Source organism: Halichoeres trimaculatus, unplaced genomic scaffold (genome assembly GCF_033239565.1).
Source record: "Halichoeres trimaculatus isolate MK-OKI-2021-1 unplaced genomic scaffold, fHalTri1.1 fHalTri1_scaffold_11, whole genome shotgun sequence".
NCBI lineage: Eukaryota > Metazoa > Chordata > Actinopteri > Labriformes > Labridae > Halichoeres > Halichoeres trimaculatus.
Window position 1 is genome coordinate 34268835 of NW_027437189.1, and position 23457 is coordinate 34292291.

Here is a 23457-nt window from a genome sequence, read left to right on the forward strand (position 1 = left end):
ATTTCAAAACCTCCGACGACAAAAATTGGAAGCACACATAAGTCTATGGAAACACACCAGGCTATCAAATATCTCAGTTGATTCGCCATTTTTGAAAGTTTTAAGAACATTTCAAGCAGAAAGTCATCACATAGAATACCAAAATGTGGTCATTTGGGCCACAAAACACACGGATACAAATTTAATTTCGACATTTCGGACATTCTGTTAAGAGCGCCAATATGCTATCGAAGAAACTTCCGGTCCGCTCCAAAACAAGAGCCCAATTTACAAAAGCGCTAAAGAACTTAAAGGACATAATAAAAGATGCTTTTATTTTAAAAACGGGAAGTTCGCTAGTGGCTGATTTTTAGCTAACACCGGTCTGAAGGCGAATTCATCACTCTTCAAAAAATAAAAAAATGATTACTGCTCGCAGACACCGAAGACGATCCGTCCGTCGCCTCAGGCACTTTATTTTTATGTACTTACGTTTAGGTTTCCCTGTAGAGCTAAGTCCATTTTAGTTGCTTCTCATCTTGTCATCTCATTCACTATTTATGTTTATAAATATGGGGCTCGCAATGCATTATGGGTCAGTGCGACTAGTATGCCCACCTCCCATACTTACAATTTTTTTCCAATATAGTATGCATCCGGGTATTTCTCGCGCACACAATCTTTTCATACTATTTAATGTGAACGCACTACATACTATTTTTGATGGCACACTTAGTATGAGTAGTACATTAATATGCCATTTTGGACACAGCCACAGACTTTTGACAGTTTGGGGGCGGAACCAAGGGGCTAGCCCTGCCCTCTTGTGATTGGTCAACGGCAAACAGAAACACACCCCCACGTGGGTGGCCTTTTCCGGATTTTATGCCACAGACAGGAAGTTGTGTGGTAGCAGCAAGTTGGAAGCTTTACAGTCCACAGTTGGAAGCAGAAGCAGAAGAGGAAGGTCAATTCAAAAATATAAAACTTGAAGCGATTAAAAAGAAGAAGAAGAGGAAGAGGAGGAAGACACGAGACGGTAGCTACAATGGCGGTGACTACTGAAGATTTGCATGTAAGTATGTTATCAATGGAAACATAACAACTGAATCCGTGTATGGTTCATTCTTTCGTTATTCTGTTTCAAAACAAAATAAAAAAAAAAAAATAAATAAAAAAAACTGACTTGTTTTTTTTGTTTTAAAACCAAAACGGAAAAAAAATTAAAAAAATAAAAAAAACAGAAAAAACAAGTTTTTGCTGTCCTGGTTTTAAAAATGGAAAAACGAAAAATAATAAAAGATTGTGTCAAAATTGTTTATGTGATATTTTGATATTAAATGTGAACATCTCTATAAAGAAATTAGACAAATAACTCACATTGAAGGTTTATACAGACATGTTCCTGAGCTTTTTTTTTTTTTTTTTAATAGCTAAGTAACAGATCGCTGACGATCCACTCCATCTTATTCCCAGAATTAAGTTTACCAGACATATGACACAAATATGACGCCATAGATTTGCTTGTTAGTGTGTTGATATTGAGAGTTTTCAGTATTGGTTGCAGAGAGTAACTGTGTGGGGCAGCTCGGGTTTACTGTAAAGAATTAAGTAGGGAATCAAAAAGCATTAAGGCAAATGATGTTGATGGATTGAACCATTTCTAATCAATCATTAACAGAGACCAGTATTTAATACACATCCCTATCCTCAACCACTTGGAGAAAAAACAAACAAACTCCAGTTTCCTTTTGCCTAATCAAAGGAGTCAGCTTAGCCCCTTGAAGACAAACTTAAAGCATACCAAAACTTCAAACCATCAAATCTGCACATTCAAAGTTAAGATGAGATGAAAAGCAAGCTGCCTGCTCCGGGAAATCATCATGACTTTATTTGTTTCCTCACTCGCTGTCTCTCCATACCTCTTTTATTCCTGTTTGTTTACAGATGACTTGTAGCCAAGGAAGCCAGCGGTAATTTTCTCTGGGATGCAGCAGCAGGAGATGGATGGAGTGATGTTCATAAGATAAGGGGTTGTTAGCACAGGCTGGATGAAAAGAGGACAGTGGGGTGTGTCTTGTGTGCAGGGATCTTTTTATACCTATGATTGTTAAATGTGTTTTTTAAACATCAGATTAAAAGAGAGAACTTGTTCAAGCTTGTTTCACCAAAGGTTGATTTTAGGATGTTGGTTTCAGGATTCATTTGGGGAAGGTTTTGACTCTTCTTGTTTACTCATTTTGCTTTTCTCCTACCATTGTCTCGGGGCCAATTGGAGCAGAGAAGACGTATTCCAGCTGGAAGACGATTGCCAAAGCAGGATGATTGGCCAGCCTGAGCTCCAAGCTGCTGCGAAGACCCAGCGTCTGAGGGGTAGTTGATGAGCTGAGGAGAGAGCAAAGAGACACATAGGGAAGGTGTGATGGGTGTGTTAACAAAGAGAGAAGAGAGAGGAAGGAAGGCAAGGAAGTGAGCCAAAATAGCACAGACGTGTAGAGGGATTGTGACTTACATGCCTTTAAATCATAGAGACAACAATAATGCTTGGATACAGCCCAGAGTCCCCTTAGTTCCTTAAACACAGTCTTATGTTCTGAATCTAAAGAAATAAAATCAATGTGCAGGAGGAGTTGCACCCGCTTGCTAAATTTTCCCTGGCAAGCTCTGGCCTCCTGTGTGAGCAGCGGAACAGCACCCTTGGTATTCGTCATTCACAGTTTGCATACACCATAGGCGGGAGCATACTGTGGAGTGCTGGCGTGTCACAAGGTGGGGCCGAGTGCCTTTTCTTTTTCCGCTTCATGAGCTCTCTGGAGATTGGAACAGGCCAGCACTTCAGACTTTTTTTCTCCCTCTCTCTTCTGTCTCTGCTGTCTGGGAGCACCAGGCATAACACAAGCAAGACAGACTGTCAGCTCCCCCTGGCAGCATCCACTGAAGTCGTAAACATCATACTTATATGCATTATTTTGCCTTATCAAAAGAAGAAGCAGCTCTTTCTGCTTCACAGAAAACACAACAACATATTGAGAGAGAGTGATTATAAAAACTGGGATTTTTGTGAGCTGGCATCAGATAGGCAACATACAGTTTAGAAAAATGAAGCCTAGGTAGAAGTGCTTAAAATTGCTGTTCATCGAGAATGAGGCCCCGTTTGCACGACATTTCATCTGAAAATGCTAAAACGCTGTGATCACGCAGTGAAAACAATCTGCGTTTACAGGGAAACGCTGATGGACTGAAAACGCTGTAGTAAGCATGCCAGGCCTGTAGGTGGTGCTATAACTGTCTTGTCCAGAAGCCGCTTTTGGGAGATCTCCACCGAAGTAGAGTTGAGCCGGTCATCTGGTGTATTGGGGAATACTAAGTTCAAAAGTGGAGCAACAGGTGCACATTTTGTTAAAGACAGTCTGCAGATTCAGCAGATTGAGCAGCACAAGCACAACACGAGAGTTTGCGATGATCGTAACAACGGTACTGTTGTCCTGTTGTATGCGTGCGCATGAGGCAGAGTGTGACGTCAGCGTTTCCACTGAAAACACCGGCTTACTGTTTACACGGCAACGGTGTTGGCAGCGTTTTAGAAAAATCCCACTCTGGAGGCTGTTTTCAAAAGTTTGCATTTTAGGTCGGCTGAAATGCCGTTTCCGTGTGTACGCGAGGCTAAAATGCAACAAAACTTTTATGTTTCACCCTAAAACCGTTGTCGTGTAAACTGCCCCTGAGGCTGGCTGTAGTAAGACCAGAAACAACATACACACCAAGCTAAAATAAACATGCTTCAAGGGCATTAAAAACATACTCACAGCCTGGTTTTAAAAAAACAGTTTGGTTCTGAAATGATAAAGTCTCTATCAGCACACACTGTACAGGGTGGGGGTTCTAACCATCGACTATAAAAAAATGGCCGTCATCTTGCTCAGCTCCAAGTGAAGTTGCAAAAAAACTGCCTTCCCTGGTGGCTGGCTGCAGTATAGGTCAAAAATCCAGCTCTCCAGTCATTCCAGATGGGCTGTGGTCAAACTTTAAAAAATGAATACACCTCGTAGAAATGTTTCTCACGTCCGATTGTTATGGTGATTTGAAAATATCATTTGGCTGCCTTGTATTCAAGTCCTCTTTTTTTCTGAAAAGTTTCATTTTCAGTGGTTATAAGAGATTGAAAATGAGGTTTTACGTCACGTGTAACCATGATTGACAGCTGCCTTTCTTGTGTATTTTTTGGGGGGGATTGTGAAATATGTTGGGAAGTAGGGCCAAGAAGCGATTAAACTCTTGAAAGAAAAAAAAATATTGTTATTTTTGTCACCCAGCTCCACTCAGATTCTCTCTGAATCCCTCACAGTCTCTACTGCGCAGACTCTGACTGCACAACGGCTACAATGGCTGCGCCTGTGACGGGGGTATTTTGGCTTCAAAACTGTACAATAGTAAATGATGGAGCCACACTGTCCACTCTATATACATTCTATGGTTCTAACTCAGCAGTTTAGAAGATAATAGGATTGTCCAATCAGAGATGCTTATGTAACTGACAGACACCCTGTAGCTGTTAGAAAAAAGCTCAAAGCTTGTGTCATATCCAATATGGGCCCGTCTAACTATTGGCTTTATTTCATTGTTTTGGAAACAACGTCGTTGAGACACACAGTGGCAACTTTTACATGCAGTCAATACTGGGGGTCAACAGTCCAGTTTCTAAAACATTGGGAATAACCTGTTGACATGCATTGGCAAACAGGGTTGTTCCTGTTTACATGGTATCCCGATAAGAACAGGGACACACAGAGAACATCATGATGCACTGTGAACCATTTCCACTTCTTCTTACTGTATCCATAGAAACAGCAGCAACTTCCTGTACTCAAAAGACCAAGATTCCTTGTGAACATATGATCACAAGCCTAATAGGGGTATACATGACCAAATATTCAGGTTAGAAAAGAAGGAACCAGGGGGGATTTTCAGGTTTTTAAAAACCAGAATATGAGCATATTCTGGTTTTTAAAAAGGATTATTGGTGTTTACATGTCTGTCTGTCTGTCTGTCTGTCTGTCTGTCTGTCTCTCCATTAATTTTACAGCAAACATGTTGGTAATGACTTGTAATGTAATGATCAGTCTTTTCCTTTTGTTCAAAGGTTCTGTTCATCATTTTTAGAGGAAACTCAAAGAGTATCTTCTAATCACAGCAGCAGTGACAGTGTACAAAATCAACCTTACACTGACAGAATTTAATAAAATGCATCCAGCGTAATCAGAAGCTTCTCCTACCGATGGCAACTGACAGCATGTGTTTGCACGCCATTATGCTTCCAGTCAGTCAGCTGCTCTGCAGACATCACTGTCAGCAGCTGCATATATGATAACTCCAGGAAGGAAGAACATAGAGGAAAACTTTGAACTTGTGTTTTGTTTGATGAGGAAAATGTTTGATGACACGGCTGTCTCACTGGCCGCCTGGCAATCACATGGACATTTTAAGATTTGATCCCATCCTGACAGTCCTACTGCAGCAGAGCTGGTGAGATCATCCTGTAAGTCGCCTATCACTGCAGGTAGTTCAACTGTATATCTCTAAGAAGGAGAGCTAAATGAGGACAAAGTCAGCAATGATATTGTTGAAGAATTCCTGTTCACCTAGTCTAACCTGATCCTTTATGGAAATGTTCTGTTCCATGTGAAATATAACAAGTTAAATGCTAATGTTTGACGGTGACTTCACAGTAAATCAGTATGCTCAGTGTAGTGCTAATTCCAAACATAGGCAGGTAGATGAGAATTCATTGCACTGAAAGCATTACTGACTTAAGAATCAGAGGAGCTATTTTTCCAAGCTTTCAATATGAAAGGCACTGATGCTCATTTGCTTTGTTCTGGTTAAAGTGATAGTTGATTTTTTTTTTTTTTTTTTTTTTTGTGCTCCTATGGGAAAAAAACTGTTAAGCCTGATTGCAGGGCTGTCTCTTTTTCACGTGATATAAAGAATTTCTATGTGTACTGGGTGCTGTGTGCTTTGCATTGTGGGAAGCCAAACAGCTTCAAAACACTAACCTTAGCCTTTTAATCTACCAAAAAAAAAAAAAAAGAAGAAAAAGAACTGGGGGGTATACAAATCATGGAAAGAGTCTCAGAGACGTCACCTCTTGGTTTTTGAAGCCAATTGATTGTAGTTGCCTTATTGATCATGCTCACTCGGCCTAACTCTTAAAATAAAGAGTGAGGTTACGTTAGCTCTGCTTGGTAGATGACTGGTAGGACATAACCAGGATTCATTTTTCTGATACCGACACATTTCAGGGGCTGTAAGTGAAGCTAAATGTAGCGGGCTACTAAACTACGGTACAAGTTGACAAAGTTTGCTTGTTTTAACGTTTCAAGCTGTACCTCTATGTAACTGTTGTTAGATACCTTTCCTCTTTGCGTTGTATCCAGTAAAAAAGTTGTCTTATATGAAGATGAGTAGTGTTAAAAAAGAAGATCTGATCTCCATTATTTTTCAAAACAACCACACATTTGGTTAAAAGCCAGGTCATCACAACAGTGTGCGCACAATTCTGGCCAAAGGTATAACAGCCCCCTCCATTTGTGAGCTACCACCTTATCGTGGTGGAGGGGTTTGCGTGTCCCAATGATCCTAGGAGCTAAGTTGTCGGGGGCTTTATGCCCCTGGTAGAGTCCCCCATGGCAAACATGTCCTAGGGGAGGGACCAGACCAAGTGTAGCTCACACAGACCTCTATGATGAGTGAAGCAAATGGTTATAGGTTTCCCTTGCCCAGACGTGGGTCACCGGGGCCCCCTCCTGGAGCCAGGCCTGGGGGTGGGGCTCGATGGCGAGCGCCTGGTGGCCGGGCCTGTTCCCATGGGGCCCGGCTGGGCACAGCCTGAAGAGGCAACATGGGACCCCCTTTCCATGGGCTCACCACCCACAGGAGGGGCCATAGGGGTCGGGTGCGGTGTGAGTCGGGCGTGGGGGGTTCTCTGGGAGTATGGGGTGTCAGGCTGCTTGGTATGAGCTGTCCGTTCCCTGTACGACCGGTGCCAGAGCTTGGTCTGCTTTGCTGGCAGTAAGTCGGACTCGTTTCCAGTGAGGGTTGGACTCCGCCAGGGCTGCCCTTTGTCACCGATTCTGTTCATAACGTTTATGGACAGAATTTCTAGACACAGCCAGGGTGTCGAGGGGGTCCGGTTTGGTGACCTCAGGATTGGATCACTGCTTTTTGCAGATGATGTGGTCCTGTTGGCTTCATCAAGCAGTGACCTCCAACTCTCTCTGGATTGGTTCACAGCCCAGTGTGAAGCGGCTGGGATGAGAATCAGCACCTCCAAATCCGAGTCCATGGTCCTCAGCCGGAAAAGGGTGGAGTTCCCTTTCCAGGTCAGGGAGGAGATCCTGCCCCAAGTGGAGGAGTTTAAGTATCGGGTGAGGGAAGGATGGAGCGAAAGATCGGCAGGTGGATCGGTGCGGCGTCTGCAGTAACGCGGACTCTGCACAGGTCTGTCGTGGTGAAGAGGGAGCTGAGCCGGAAGACAAAGCTCTCTGCTTACCGGTCGGTCTTCGTTCCCACCCTCACCTATGGTCATGAGCTTTGGGTAGTGACTGAAAGAACAAGATCACGGGTAAAAGCGGCCGAAATGAGCTTCCTCCGTAGGGTGGCTGGGCTCTCCCTTAGAGATAGGGTGAGAAGCTTGGCTATCTGGTAGGAGCTCGGAGTAGAGCTGCTGCTCCTCCACGTTGAGAGGAGCCAGATGAGGTGGCTCGGGCATCTGATGAGGATGCCTCCTGAACGCCTCCCTGGTGAGGTGTTCAGGGCACGTCCCACTGGGAGGAGACCCCAGGGCAGACCCAGGACACACTGGAGAGACCACATCTCTCGGCTGGCCTGGGAACGTCTTGGGATTCCCCCGGAAGAGCTGGAGGAAGTGGCTAGGGAGAAGGAAGTCTGGGCTTCCCTGCTTAGGCTGCTGCCCCCACGACCCGACCCCGGATAAGCGGAAGAAAATGGATGGATGGATGGATGGTATAACGGCAAAACAACTCTCAGCCTCTTAAAGTAGTGTTGTTTTTTTTGTAGGCAGAAAGATGAGTGAGACTTGTTTAATTAGTGAAGTGACTGATGCTGCTCTGTTTCTCTAGATGGCAGCCACATCGAAAAAAAGTTGTGCTTGAAAACCTTGAATTACTGTATTTTTCTGAATCAATTTTATGTAGATGTTTCAGATTAATAACATTGCAAAAATAAGTGGGAAAGGCTACTATTTACATCCTGGATACTGGTATTGCTCCATATTAGATAACACAGCATTCATCGTCGCTTTTCCCTGATATCATTTGCACATTATTTGACAAGAGAAAGGTAGTGCTGAGAATATACATTGTCAGAATTTCTTCATAGCCTACAGGAAGAGAACACTGTGGAGCTTCAGACCTGACACACTCACACAGTGTCACAGAAATAGACAGAAAGGCTTGTTTAGTTAACCAAAACAGTTCTGCTCAGTGGCTCACTGATGCATCCTGACAACTCATTAACTGAAACTGCAGGCAGTAGTTTCCTGGTGCTGGTCAAAGGTTCGCTCATTCAAAACATTTTTGTTTTATAACGACACCTTCGAGTGCACCAGGATATCTGTGACGCCCAAACCTTTTAGGACTTTTTTTTTACTCTGATAGTTATTAACAATACTGTACTGTAAGTGTAATGGCTGCATAGAATTCCTATGAGGCTCGTTCTGTCACATACAGTAGGGTTACTCATATATTATGAGTACGGTTGCTCAATGTTCCTCCCTGGCTTTATTGTTTATGACTTGCAAAAACCATTCAGTACACATGCTTTACTGCTGAGATACGGCTGACTCGGGTGACCTTACACCAGCAGATACACTCTGACATGGTTTGCATTCAGAGTCATCTCCACTCAATAAAACCTGGGCCTGACGCAGGAAGGAGCCGTACCTTCTTGATTGGAAATAAAGTTCTTATATGCGATGGAATGAATTGTGTTTCAAAGGCTGTTTTATGAGGAAAGGTCTGTATGGCATGGATTACTCTGTTGATTTTAATGCTGCTGTTAACTTGGGGTAAATAGGACCATATAAAACATACAGTACTTTTATCTTTGACAGTGAGTTAATTAAATAGCAGAAAACTCACATGCTAAACATATAATGTCTCAGTGCAAACCCATATCATAAAAGGTAAGAGTTTTTCTATTTTTTATTCTTTCTACTAAACAGCCTCTGGGATGAAAAAGAAACCAATGTTGGGATGCAAAAGTCAGACCAAACATTAAACTACCAAGAGCAAGTACATGTTGAGCACAGTCATGGAGGACATGAAGGACAGTTCAGTGTTGGAAAAATACTAAAGAAAAACAGACTTGATCAGAGCTATGCTTTTTATGTTGAAAATACAAAAAAATGACTTTTTCTCTGCATTACAATGAGGACTCTCAAAGAATGATCTGGATCATCAGGAGAACACTCAACAACCAAACTGTTGTTGTGCTCGATAGTTAAAAGCAATAGTTCTATGATGAGCTACTGTGCAAAATACAGTATTATGAGTACTGACAAAGTTAGTCATGAAATCTGAATATTTTGTACTCCTGAAGGGTTCAATGTTTGTGTGGGTCAATAAACTGCTGAAGAGATTCTGTATGACATTAAAATTCACTGTTAAAAATTACTGTACATTTAAATTACTGTAAAATCGTGTTCTGTTTCAATACAGCATTGCAATAAAAATTTCGGTTAAATACTGGCAGCAGGGTTGCCAGTATTTCACCATGAAATTTGTTGCAAAATTCATTTTACAGCAAAGTAGCTTCTACTCTGATGCTGTTTTGTGACCGTGAGTGAGGAGGGAACAGTGGATATAAAACCTTGCTGTGCGTGGCAATGTACCGCCTGTGCTCCTCATGGCATGGACTGGCTTTTGGTGCAGGCATGGAACAGCTGTCTGTGCTCCACATTGCATTGAACAGTAGGGGTGTAACGGTAAATGTATCCGTGCTGAACAGCTCCATAAGGCCGTTTGGTTCGGAACAGCGCTGTATTCCACCGAGTACAGTAAGTTTACGTTAGCTGCTGCACATGGCTCTTAAATATTCACGTAAGTACTCGTCTATGATTGGCTGAGCAGGGAAGGCCTTTTAATATTCATGAGGAAAGTGGTCTGTGATTGGTGCTTTGTGATCATGTGCATATCATGTGGACGTGACGTCTCACGGTGAGACGTCATCAGAAGATGAATATCAAAGAGCTTCTGTAGCCACAGGAGCTTGTGTCTGAATTGTTCATCATGGCTGCTGCTAACAACCAACGGGAGCTTGAAGAGCCTCCCCCCTGGCTGTATAATTGCAAGTTTTTGGTTTAATAAACATGCTAAACAAGCAAATGGTTTTGCGTTGTTCCATACTGTACCGAAAATGCACTGAACCGTGACCCTGAAACCAAGGTACATACTGAACTGGGATTTTTGTGTACCGTTACACCCCTATGGAACAGCTGTTGGTGCTTCATATAGCATGGACAGCGTACCCAATGGCTTTGACAGTGCGCTGGCCAATTTCAAAATAAAGTGTAAAAAGATAAACTGAATTTGTTAGTTTTTTCAGTTAATTAAAAAAAAAAAAATCCACTGCTGGGGCAGTATTTTACTTGGAGCACGGACAGCCTGTGCCCTCCTCACAACATATCATTGTACAGCAGAGTCTCATATCTACTGTGATCCCTCTTTGCTCATGGTTACAAAAGGCCATCAAAAGAAAAGTTACTTCGCTGTAAAACAGCGGTTAAATACTGACAGCAGGGTTGTCAGTATTTTACCGTTATTTCAAATTCATTTACTGCAATCCAATATAAAGTTTAAAACTGTAAAAAAAAAAAAAATACAATACATGCACTGTTAAAAAAAAAAAAAAATCAGGAAAATGCTGGACATTTCTGCTATCAGTATTTTACTGTTATCATACAGTGAATTTTTTACAGTACATGTCTGTTCTATTGCCTGTTTCTTACCTCTCCTTGCTCTGTTTTGAGGTGCTGTCTGCTCGGCTCCTGCCACCTGAGGTTAGGGGCTCCAGCACCACCACTTGAGGCTTCTCCAGAAAACACCAACCATTATGGACCCCGACATGAAGCCTTCTTTCCTGGATGACTGCTGTCCTAAGAGTATCCTCTGGCTGTTTCTGAAAATCAGTGAGAGCGCATATGGGTTTTTCATATAGACATAATGCATGACAATATACACCACTTTTTATAACCCTAACCCTGATCAAGGTATGATTTATCAGGATTAGTTAAACGACAGGAAACTTCATGACAACAGAAGCAGATAACATTAACAGCAGATGTTATTCTAATGTTTGTACGTTGTATCATTAAGCTCCTGTGCAGAAAGCCTTGACCACAGTTGTCTTCCCCAGATTTAAATAGAACCACTGAGTAAGTAAAATCCTGAAATGTCCTGGTGTCTTTCTGCTTAAAAATATCAAACATCATGACAGAAATTCAAGTTTAAAAATAAAACACGGAAGGAAGAAAAGTATGCGTAATTAAAATATCCTGACAAGTTCCACATGGGAAATAAGGGACGATGGCATCTTTTGTTGATCTCCTCTACGGAAATCACAAGAACTATATCAAAGCTTGTCTTAATTATCTCTCTTTGTATTGTCCTCAGGTTATTCCTTTTCCTTACGGACTGGCAGTCAGCAGTCAAACACTCCTCTGGAAATTAAATGATTGTCACACTTTTAGTTCATTGGAATTATAAGAAGTTTATTATCTGAATGTTATTTCAGGGAGAATAAATCTGGTTTTGACTAAGTGAGGGAAGTTTATGTAAAGCAGGGATGAAGGAGTGACAAAGAGCGAGCTTCTTGAAAACCCAGTCATTACCACACAGACCAGGGCCCTCAGTCATGAAGGAGGCCCCGTGTTACATCTCCACAGAGCCAGCCGCCGTTTGATGCCCCTGACCAACCTGAAGCTCCATTGGTTGGTGATAAATTTAAAACATCATTCCCTTTCAGGTACCAGGTGTTGATCAACTGGGAAAATACATCAATCAGACAAAAGTCTGAATGAACCCGAGCTCAGAAACCCCAAACTCTAAGCACTCGAGAAACCCAGCAACACTTAGACAGGAAAAAAACAATAGCGTACGTGACATGAATAACACAGAGAGGATGAGGCAGGGAGACAAGATGAGCTGACAAAGACCTGAAGAAACACAGAGACTGAATAGATCAAGGGTGAACCAACACAGGTGTGTGATGAGACCCAGGTGAAACTCATGAGGGGCAATCAAGACGGGAGGGAAACAAGAGGGCAGGAGGTAAAAACTAAACGAGACACAAAGGGAGCAAGAGGTAGAAATTATCCAGGAAACAAAAGGAGAACACGCAAGACTAGGATCAGTGAGACATCCAGACAGAGGAAAACTAATGACAGAGAAACACAAGATTAATCCACAAGACAGACAAACACAAAGAACACACACAACAAAAAGGCCAACACGTGACATTTCCTCTGTTGACACTGCATGCCTTACCTTGTTGTTTTTCACCTGTGCCACCTGTTAGTCTCACCTGCATCTGATTACCCTGTGTGTGTTTAGTCTCTGTGTACCTCTCCTCCTGTGTCAGCTCTTTACCTCCCTGTGCTTTTGTGAGGGTTGTTATATCCACCTTCTTGTGGTCGCCCAGGGGAGGGTATTTTCTCAGCATTTTTTCTTTTTTGTCAAGAATTATCATTACTTATTCAAATCTATTTGGTTTTCTTGATGATTTTCTCCATTTTGGAAGAGTTTAAGGGTGCTGTCTTGTCTCTATCGGTATGACAGGTTGTTCAGAGGCACAGATGATTTCCCTGCTTAGTTTGGTTTGTATGCTCAATTGCACAGAGTGAAAACAAGGGGGCCAAGCCCATGGAGCTCGGTTGGTCTACAAATGAAGCAGTTTGTCTGCATCGAGAACCCAATCAAACCCAGAACTGGGCCCTGTTCTACGAAGCAAGTTCAGCCTAGTGAGATAGCCTTGGAGCTACCTTGCTGAACTGAGCACGGTAGCCGGCGGTCTCGCTGCACGGTTTTACGACGCTGGTTATCAACCTCATAAGTGGATCCAGCTAGGCAATGAGCGCGTGCACGCATATAAGGCGGAGCCTGCTGCATCTGACCAATCGGGAACATGGACCAGTCTGGAGCGTCAGAGCAGGCCAGAGAGAGAAGGAGAGAGAAGGACCGCATACGTCACACAGGAGGAGCAGGAGGTGATCATGAGGAAGTAAAACCCTATACCCTTCCTGCTAAAGCTCGGAAGGAGTGCTGGCAGAAAATTGCTGACAGTCTAAATGCGTAAGTGTAGTGCAAAAAAAATCTTTTGTGCCATTCTCATCCTAAAATAGCACTGTTCAACATGCACTTTTACTGTAACATGCAGCATATCTAATTTATTTCTTAGATGAATTTATTCATTTGTTCATTCCTATCGTGTTTACATTTTTTGTGTGATATGTAGCCCACATGAGTCCTACATGAATTCCTGTTACAATTTTAATACGGGCAATAAAATATTGTCATGGAACAGAAGTGTTGGCATTGAAGATCTTATTACGACAATGAGAGTCCTTCATTCCCTTTAACTACCTGTAGAAAGTGTCATGTACTACCAACCCCTCCCTGGAAAACCGGTAACTTTCATAAAGGTGGTCATCCCGAAAAGAGAGTGGGTCGGTGCGGTCCCTGAAAACTCTCACGCGCCAGAGTGCTCCTCGGACAATGCGAGCTCCGATGTCCACGGGATCCTCTAAGAACGGACAAGCCATTTTTTCGTGAGGGCTCATTGGTCAGTGGGCGGGGTTTTTATAGTCCGCGAGTTCAGTCTGGAACCTAACCTGCCCCGGAGCAGGTTAGCCGTTCAGCATATGTTGCCATGGAGACTTGCCTCGCTGAGGAGTGATCCCGTGTCGTAGAACAGGGAATCCGGAACCTATCCTCAAAGCTACCTCGCTAGGCAGTAATCCTGCTTCGTAGAACAGGGCCCTGCTGTGAGTGTACTCACTTAAACAAATCTGTACATCCAACAGGTCCATGTTTTAGTGATGTGTGCAGGAAGGGGAGCATCGTTTACTCTAGAGACAAAGAATAGCCAATCTCATCACAGGAAGAGCTGAGCAGTTTTTCACTGCCTCATGAAGAGTTACCAAGTGTTGTTTCATACAGTGGCCAAAGTCAGCTTAATAGCAACCACGTCAAAGCCTTCCAAATCTAGGAAAAACTGTCATAAATCAAGTTGCCTGTAGGTAAACTTTGTTGAATATTTAACTTTATCAGGTCAGTGCATCACTGTACACATAGTTGTTCCAGGGGCAGCATTGGCTGCGGACGCTGGGGGCAGGGGGTGGTAACACAGAGATGGTGCTGGGAGTGCTTAATAAAAGGTAGAGTGTTTTGATGATGTTGATTTTTTTTTGTTTGTTTGTTTTTTGTTTTTAATCTGTGTTTCTTGTGGTGACTGTGACATTATTTTTCCTGACTCTCTGTCTGCTACACAGAGTGTGCTTGTGTTTGTGCATCTGTGTATACATCAGGTAAGACCTCTGCAGGTGAATGCACAGCCATGAGGCAGAAATAGTTGGTGCTTTTTGAGCACCAGCTTTGATGGAGCTTATGGAGCTGGTGTTTTGTCAGTGGAAACACTAAAAAAACTGTTGCTAAGTCAGACGCTAGTCTGGAACTAGCACCAGCACCAGCTCAGTGGAAAGGGGGTACATAGCTCTCTAACAGTTCCAGAGGGCTGGCCAATCAAAGGGAAGGGATTTTGTTGAGTGGGGAGCCTCAGCGAGACACAGACAAAACAAAGTGTTTGAAACAGAGGCTGATCTGAGGGTGTTGTGAAACAGCAGTGAGGGATTTTTGGTGTTTTTTGTTTTTTTTTTGAGCTGTAAATCATGTGAAGCTACTATGGGGTTGCCATGGGACATTTAAAAAGCCACACACAAAAAAGCACAATACCCCTTCTCTAACTGTTTCCAGTTGTAGCTAAACTTTTAAGCAACATACATTTCTGTTACGGTGGCCCTGTGAGCTCACAGCACTGCAACTTAAGAAAGCACATGCAAAAAGACATAACACAAGCAAATTAAGAAAACATCTTCATCAATTTGACAAAACATGCGCAGCATTTTCAAAGCACGCTGCAAAGACAACAACACAACACATTAGAAAATGCGCTGCAAATACACTACAACACAACACATTAGAAAAATGGGCTGCAAACACACTTTAACACAACAGAAGTGTTTCCAAAAGACACGTAAAAGTGATGCACATCTGCAGACAGGCTTGCTGTTGCTGGGGATTTTCAGTCACAGCTGAATGTTTGTCGTCAAATCATCCAAAACGGAGCATTTTGGTTGTTGCTGTGTGGTTAATTTAATAGATATGTTGATGTTTTTTAAGTATGGCCTGTTTTTTTTTTTTTAAGGCGCTGAAGGAGATAATGTGAAGATTTGACGTAAGTGTCCCTTGCCCCTGACTGGACAGCTCTGTCAGCCTATTCCACACCACTGCTGTGTGATGTAGGGGAGATATAACATGCTGAATGGATTAACAATAAATCTCTTGAACAACAACATTGTATCAATTTATGCTAACTGCCAGCATATTAATAAGATTTTCCAGATTTTTCTGCACTGTTTTTGGCACGAAATTGTCACTGCGCCATCATGAATATGCTGACACCTCCCCCTGGTGCGCTGTCAACTCCCCCTGGCGCGCAGTCACACCGATCCCTGTGCAGACGGTCTACTAAATTGTCAAATTGGCAGCTCACGGCGGTGCGCAGCACGAAATTAACAATGTGCAGGGTGCTCCAGGCTTGCGCCCCCTGCGCTGCGCCACGAAATTAGAGCCCTTGAGTAAATTAGAGATGAAAGTTGAAATTTTATTCTGAAGCCGAAGTAATACCAATGTATGCTTACTGCTAGCATATCAATGTAATATTAGCATCAAGCTAGCACTATTTTGTTTGTATCGTCTTTGTTAAATAAGGAGATTTATACCATGTATTTAATAAGAATCTGATGTGAGAGAGTAATGTTGATGTCTTTGTGGGTTCAGTTCTTCAGTAAAACTTCAAGCTGAAAATCCTGAATCAGAGTTTCCTTGAGGATTGTTATCTAACTGCTAAGCTGAGATTGCTGCGGCAGACTAGTGAATGTAAGATCCGGCAACTCTGGTATAATCAAGCAGCAACCTCCGGTCTGAGAATATGAGCCAATGGGGAAATGCTAAAATCTGCTGTTTCTGGAGTGTTCGCTTGAGGCTGGCTCCAGAAGAAGTGGAAGTCACATACACACCAAGCCAAAAAAAGCCGTTTTCAAAGCATAAGTTAACCTATTTACAGCCTGGTTCAAAAAACGTCTCTTGTCTGAGTCGCTAATTGTACTACCGTCACCCACTGTACGGAGGGTGAATGTTTTTCTAATTCAGCCGTTCAGAAGATATTAAGATCCCAGGCTCCCCCAATAAGAGGCACAGCTGAGGGTCACGTGACGGCCGGCGCCCTGTGGCTGTAAGCAAAGCCCTTGCCACTACCAATATGGCTGCTATAGCCGATGTGCTTCATTTTCCATTTCAGAAACAGATGGGTGAAGTCGGCGAGACTACGTCCACGTTTCATACAGTCTATGGGTCTAATGTAAAGATTTGTTAAGGGAATTGTTGAGCATAAAAGCCAAGGATACCAATGGATCGAAACAGCTCTTATTGATTCTCAACAGGAACCAGTTTCTGATTCTCATCCTTATCCACCATTGCTATCTCTTCTTTGTGTCTCACTAAAGTTATGTATCTGGTCATAACTGCAACACTGCCCCCATGGTTTCCAGTGGTACTGCTTCGTTTGGCCCGTATCCATCAGCTTTATGGAAATGTGCAGGAATACATAGGTGAACACAGAGCACAGACAGAAGGCCTGGTCTGTATTTGGACTTATATTGAGCACAAATGTGCCTTGAAAGGTTGAGTTCAAGGTTTGATCACAGTATCTGGACTGTGGAACGATTATTGTGAAATCTGAGGGTTCCCTTGAGTTTTACATTATGACAGTCAGGTGTAATTGATCTAACTGAAGTGTTGGCCTGTTTATCTCTCGTCTGATGTCTCATAATTCCTGATCTAAGCGACTACTTTAAGGGAGAACAATGTTGTATTATGTAATATAAATTATAGGGTAAATTCTGACAGTGGGAGCTAAGTTGTAATTAACTTGAATACTTTGATAGAACAACCACATGTCGTACTCTATGTACACCATGATCCTTTTCTTTTTCATAATAAGCCGAATGTGTGGCTTAAGGACTGTATTAGCTGACATGTCATGAGGCGTTGGTGGAGCCTATACTGCCACCTTGGAGCTGCTGTCATTAGCAATGCACAGCTGACTGACAACTGCTCGATGATTGACTGTAAACTCTCACACTCCAAAGTGCAGAGCCGCGCTATGCTCACCTCTCTTCCCACTCCTTCCATTTGTTTCATTTCATTCTTTCCCCTCTCTCCATCACAGCTCTCACTCCCACTCTCCCTTTCTCTCCCTCTCCTTTCTTGTCATTCTCGCTCTCTGTCCCTCTCGCTGCTTAAAACCTTCTCCATATCCACCCACACCTTCTCCATCAAATTAGCATATCAATTCAGCTTTGGCTTTTTCTTTCTTTCTTTCTTTTTTCCTTTTCAAGCAGCAACAGCAGGAGCAGGAGCAGCCGGCCAGCCTGCCTGGATACTGTACAGCCCACATACACCACTGCTCACTGCTCTCCTCATGTTACATCCCCACGCTGACTGACTGACTGACTGGCTGACTAACTGACTACATGCCTCTGTGTCCGTCTGCCTGTTTACCATCTTTTATCCTCTCGTTGCCTTCGCTCACTCCCTCATGGACAACAACAGCCGATATGTGCTCAGTGGTGTGGCGTATTTCTCTTCCCATAGTGCAGCTTGAATATGAGGGTTCCCATCATAACCTCGAGTGATTCCTTCCTTTTCGTGTGCCCTCTTTAAAAAGATGTCCTGTTAAACCTTGCCTCTCCTCTCAAGTGCTCCATTACATGGCAAGAGAGATTTATGTCTGCTGCACATAGGTGCAGCTTCGCAGTACGAACAGTAGTTTAAAAATGGGCCTTGATAGGCCGACTTTTGATGACTTAGAAGTGAATTCCCTTAGAGGCTTGTCTACAGGTCCATTGTGGTGTGTTGTGTGGAAGTTTACTTTTTATTTACCTCTAACAGGAACTGGTGACTCACTAATGCAATGCTCTATCTATAGTTTGTTTTGAATCATGTCAGCTCTCACTTGGCTTTGGAGGTGGTTATATAACCGTCTTCCAGCTGGATCACATAGGCTAAAGCTCCATTCAATTAACGTTTGCTGTCTGAGTGCCAAGACTAAGATGTGCCCTCACAGACACTGCAACACGCAAAGCAATCCACCACTTGGTTGCTTGCACTGTGACAAGTAGGATAATGGAAAAAAATACCAGCGAGAATTAGAAAAAGAAAAGGGAAATCAGTTTCTGATGTGCATCACATGGTTCAGGAACAGAGTGTTACCGTTTGAAGCTAGCAGTCGTTATCTGGTTATGAAACAGGCTAAAATGCAGACTGATCTCTATAAGCTAAAAAATAGCAGCATGAAGGGTGGCATTTTCTACACAGTCATTTTTTTTTTTTTAATTCCTGAATGGATTGCTGTGAGTTACAATGTTCTCCTGCTGTTGCTGCAGTCTTCATATTTATCATGACACACATTAGCAGAGAGCAGGGATGTAAGGATACACTCATTCAATTCAGACACTGATTATTGGTTCACAGAGTGATTCTCTCAGGATTTTTTCAAACGATTTTATGGAAAACTGAGCTGAACTCAAAATGCAAAGGATTATTAGATTCAACTTTCCAGATAGGAAAAGTTTGAATATATTCATCTGTCTGTGTATGTTTTTGGGGGTGAAACTTAAATGTGTGGTAACGTTTTATATTAAGGTCCTGTATTAAGCATTAATAAGACCTTTGTAAGTACTTATAAGATGCTTATTAACATTATTATTTGTTTATAAGACTATATAACTGCTTAATAAGTGTTTAAAAAGGTCATTGTAATAGTTAATACGAGACAACTTAATCTTTAAGGTATATGAAACCTAACCCTAACCCTCTTTGTTTTTTGTCTTCTCCTTTTGTCTCTCATGAGCCCTACCCCACCCCTTCCCCTTAACCTAACCATTCAGGGCCCCATGCCTGAACCTAACCTGTGGGGCCTAACCCTTACAATGACCTTATTAAACACTTATTAAGCAGTTATAAAGTCTTATAAACAAATAATGATGTGAATAAGCATCCCATAAGCACTTACAAAGGTCTTATTAATGCTTATTACAGGACCTTAATATAAAGAGATAACAAATGGATTAATTACAGTTAATTACAGAAGGAAAAAAATGAATTTTTTGAACTCAGTACAACAGTAACCTATGTCTTGGTTCTGCCTGTAAACACAGTTCGATGCTGTTCGTGCAGTCACTCTGGCAGTTCAGTCTGTGCAACCCCAAGTGTGCCGTGCTCAGCCACGGTTCACTTCTCTGCTTTGGCACACTTCAGAGAGGTATGCTTCAGGACAGTACACTTCTGCTCTTAGCATTCACCAATACATCAGATGATAAATGTAAATTATGATCTTCAAGTTCACAAATGTGACTTGCGATTGCTTCACCACAAATCTCTTGGGAGTTCAGCCTGTTAGCTTGCAATTGCATCCATTTAGCGGTGTTATCATGGAAAACCAAGTCCCAGTCGTTCTTTCCAACATAGTTGGACGAGGGAGTATGGATTACTTGCCAAAGGAGATCCATCGATATGCAACCTTTGCTGCAAAACTGTGGTATGTAGGATATCAAGAGTGCAGCATCTTTCTGAGACCAAGCATGACACAAAAAAAAAAAAAATCAAAGTTGAGACAGATGAATTGGAGTTAGGCCTGTCACGATAACCAATAAATCAATCAACTGAACGTTAAATAAAAACGTCCTCGGTAAGTTTGCCAGCCTCGATAAACTGACACGTGCATGTTTGTTTTCCTCCTCTCTTTCCACCAAAGAGGCTGAATGAGAAGATGGCTCACTACGTCTTTCTTTCCTAACATCAGGGTGCATAGGTTCTATAGCCGATATAGTGGATTTATAGCAGAGTGAGCATCTGTCAAAAATGTGATCTTTGGGGTGAAGACGGAGCTGCTCGCGCGTACGCACAGGGAGAGTTGAAGCGAGCGTCCTGAGGGGTAAGGAGGAAACACACGCTAATATGAGTGATGGCACAAAAGATACAGTTCTTAAGCCGCCTGCCACAGTCCCAGTGTGGGAATATTTTGTTTTTTATCAGAATGAACAAAGTTTGAGCTCATGAACACCAACGAGTTGATATGTCACATTTGTTTGAAAATAGTGGCGACGAAGAAGAAGAAGGGGAGGTGCAGCGGAGCCTTGTTCTTTGACAATCTGCTCTTACTGAGGCTTTTGGTCTGCAAAGTAAATAGAAATAAAAGCACCAAATGGTGGTCTCTCAAAGACAGCTACATTGCCAAAGAAATGCAGCCCTTCAATACGGTTGAAAGACAGAAATGTTAAAATTGTTTGACAGACAGTACAGATTGACTGGGAAAAAGTACATGTTACAAACAATTCAGGAAATGTATAAACTCCCTTTTATTTAGGCTATAGTTTTTATTGTTGTTTTTTTTTTTTTTTGGAGTTTCGTTTTTTCTTTAGAGACAGGGTCTATGTTTTATTGTTTATGATTAGTATTAATTATTTTCATTGACATGTATTTTTTCTAAAATAGAGTCCATTTCATTTTCATTGTATTTTTTTTCTCTGTCTTGTTTGTTAAATTTATTATATTTTTGTTTAATTTATTTTATTTTTTGTTCAATTTGTTTTATTTAAAAGATCCTGACCTTTTAATTACAGTTAAATACTCTTAAGAAATTAAAGTTTCTTGCTTTTGATATGGTGTACTCACTTTATTATCCCATCTATCATAATTACATCAATGAAAAAATGGGAAAAAAAATCAAAATAATATTAACAATAATATTGTTTATCGGTAATAATATATCGGAAAATTATCGTCTAGCAAAATTTGTTATTGTGACAGGTCTAATTGGAGTCAGTAAAAACAGTGTTAGCAAAGAATACTTAACAGGACATCACATTCAAAATGTTCTGTACTATTATAATCCAGGCAACAGAAGGAAGTTATACCATTTCTGACAGCATAACAAAGTATGAAAAACCATTCGCTGATGGGGAATACATAAAGCAGACTTGCCTATCGACTGCCAGCATTTCATTTTGATGGACTGCCAAATAAAGACAAAGTCATGTCCAGAATCAAAGAGATGCCCCTTTCAGCAAGAGCTGTGGAAAGGGTCATTCATGAAATGGCGGAAAATGTGTCACCGCAGAAAACTTCTGCTCTCAAAGACACTCCCAAATTTAGTGTGGTTGTGGATGAAAGGGTGGACGTCAACAATGCCCTGCATCGCTGTACCTCAGCCATTGTGGCAAGATACAGCAAGAGCATGTCTAAATAAACCAAAATGTTAACAAATGATTTCATGAAAGAAGTCATTGGCACTTTGGGCATGAGCGTATTTTAAAGTAGCACAAGTCATGAAAAAGGTTGCCTATACTTAATGTACTCTATCATATGATTGGGTTGTATAGAATTGTACCATTTTGTGACATACTAGAGGAGGGAAATGTTTGTTTGTAATAAATATTTGGCCTAATAATACCTCCATATCGACGTACATAAGAAATGTGGGTCCGTACGCGATAAACATACAACAGAATGGATTCCATGCAGGTTTTAGTGCTTTTCCAGATTATACAACAATTTGATTTTGTGCCTTAAAAATCATTGTCTATAATTCTGTGTATCACTACACAATGCTACTTTTTTTATATCTCAAATCTTATGTTACAGCTCACATATGGTGTATGAACACACATGTGCATGATAAATGTAGCTTTCAGAGAGTGGCAGCAAGCAGAGCGCGGAAAAACAAGATATCTGTAAATAACTGCTTTCAGGGACATCCAGATTATAATTATGATTATGTCACTTCCTACACTGTCTGTCTGCACTTGTTTTTTTTTTTTCCTCCACCACAGCCAGAGCTGAGGAGGATGACAAAGGAAACAGCTTTGTCTCTCGTTGGATGGGTCTGTGATGACATGTTCCAGGGTGAAAATAAAAGAAAGACTGAGAGAAGTTGTTTATAAGAGAACATCAGTTAAATTGCTGCTTTCTCTTCTCTGCATTCCTCTCCTCACTCCCCTCCTCCCCGCTCCTTTCATTGAATCCATTGCTCCTTTTTCTCACTCTGTCAGTTCCTCTCCCTCTACCTCTCCTGCTTGCTATCCTCTTTCTTCTCCCTCTTGCCTCTGTCTGCTGCCGTCACAGATTTTTTTCCTCCCTTGACTGAAATATGAATATTTTAGAGCTAAGGAGCTTAAAGGGAACAATGAAATGGTCCCCGAGTTAAATTATACTCCATTTCCAGAGTAACAGAAGAAGGACTTTACTGAGGGATGAGCTCACCGGTGCCACGTGGGTGTGTCTTTCTCTATTTCACACACACCCATAAGCTTGTTGTCTCCTGCTTTTATGTCATATTTCTGAAATCTCCAACAGATCCCGCTTTGAAAACTGTGAAACCAGAAAGCAGCGCAGGTCTGATTCATAATTTACACTCGACACCGGGGCAGGAAGAAGTCTTTTAACATGCTGGAACGTTGTTGGTATCATTAAAGAAAATGGAAGAGGAGGTAGATGGAGACTAATTTGCATGTTTTGGAGGCTGTTTGTTTTAGAGCTTTGTTAACAGAGTAAACAAAAGCAGCGCCTTGTAGGAGAACAGCTGAAACTTAAAGAGTCGTTGGTGTGTTTTTGTCCCACAATTACAGAGTCACCACAGCGTGGGCGGCCAAACTAAACATTCTGCAAAAGCATTTAATTTCCTGTTGAGGAAATAAACAGGAGGAGAATGAAGTGAAACCTGCCTCACTCTTTATCTGTGATGGTTACTACCAGTAATACTCTTAGTCTGCAGTAAATCGGGAGCAGGCTGAAGCCAACTTTCTTCCACACAGCCTCAAGGGCTCAACGGAAATGTTTCTTGAACTGCAAAACCCACTTTTTAATGTGTCTGCAATCTCGAGGAAAGATGACCATATTCCTTTGAAATCTGTGTTGGGGATAAAGTGCTCGCCAGCGAGTCAGAGATAACTCTGGCAGAAAAACACATCTTATCTTAGGAAGAAGAACTGCTCACAAAATACAGGCAATACATTTCTGTAGAGGATTGTAGTGCATAATGTTTGCTGAAGAGAGTTGCATTTGA

General features: G+C 41.9%; 1 protein-coding gene across 1 annotated transcript in view; it reads right to left on the bottom strand.

The window, feature by feature from the left end:
• nphp4 (nephronophthisis 4) overlaps nt 1-23457 on the bottom strand; it is a 370059-nt gene that overhangs the window by 218472 nt on the left and 128130 nt on the right. Inside the window, exons 7-8 of the mRNA XM_074682340.1 lie at nt 11006-11175; nt 2235-2364 (exon numbers count right to left, since the gene is read on the bottom strand). Of these exons, the coding sequence (XP_074538441.1) occupies nt 2235-2364; nt 11006-11175 (300 nt within the window). The remainder of the gene's footprint in view (nt 1-2234; nt 2365-11005; nt 11176-23457) is intronic.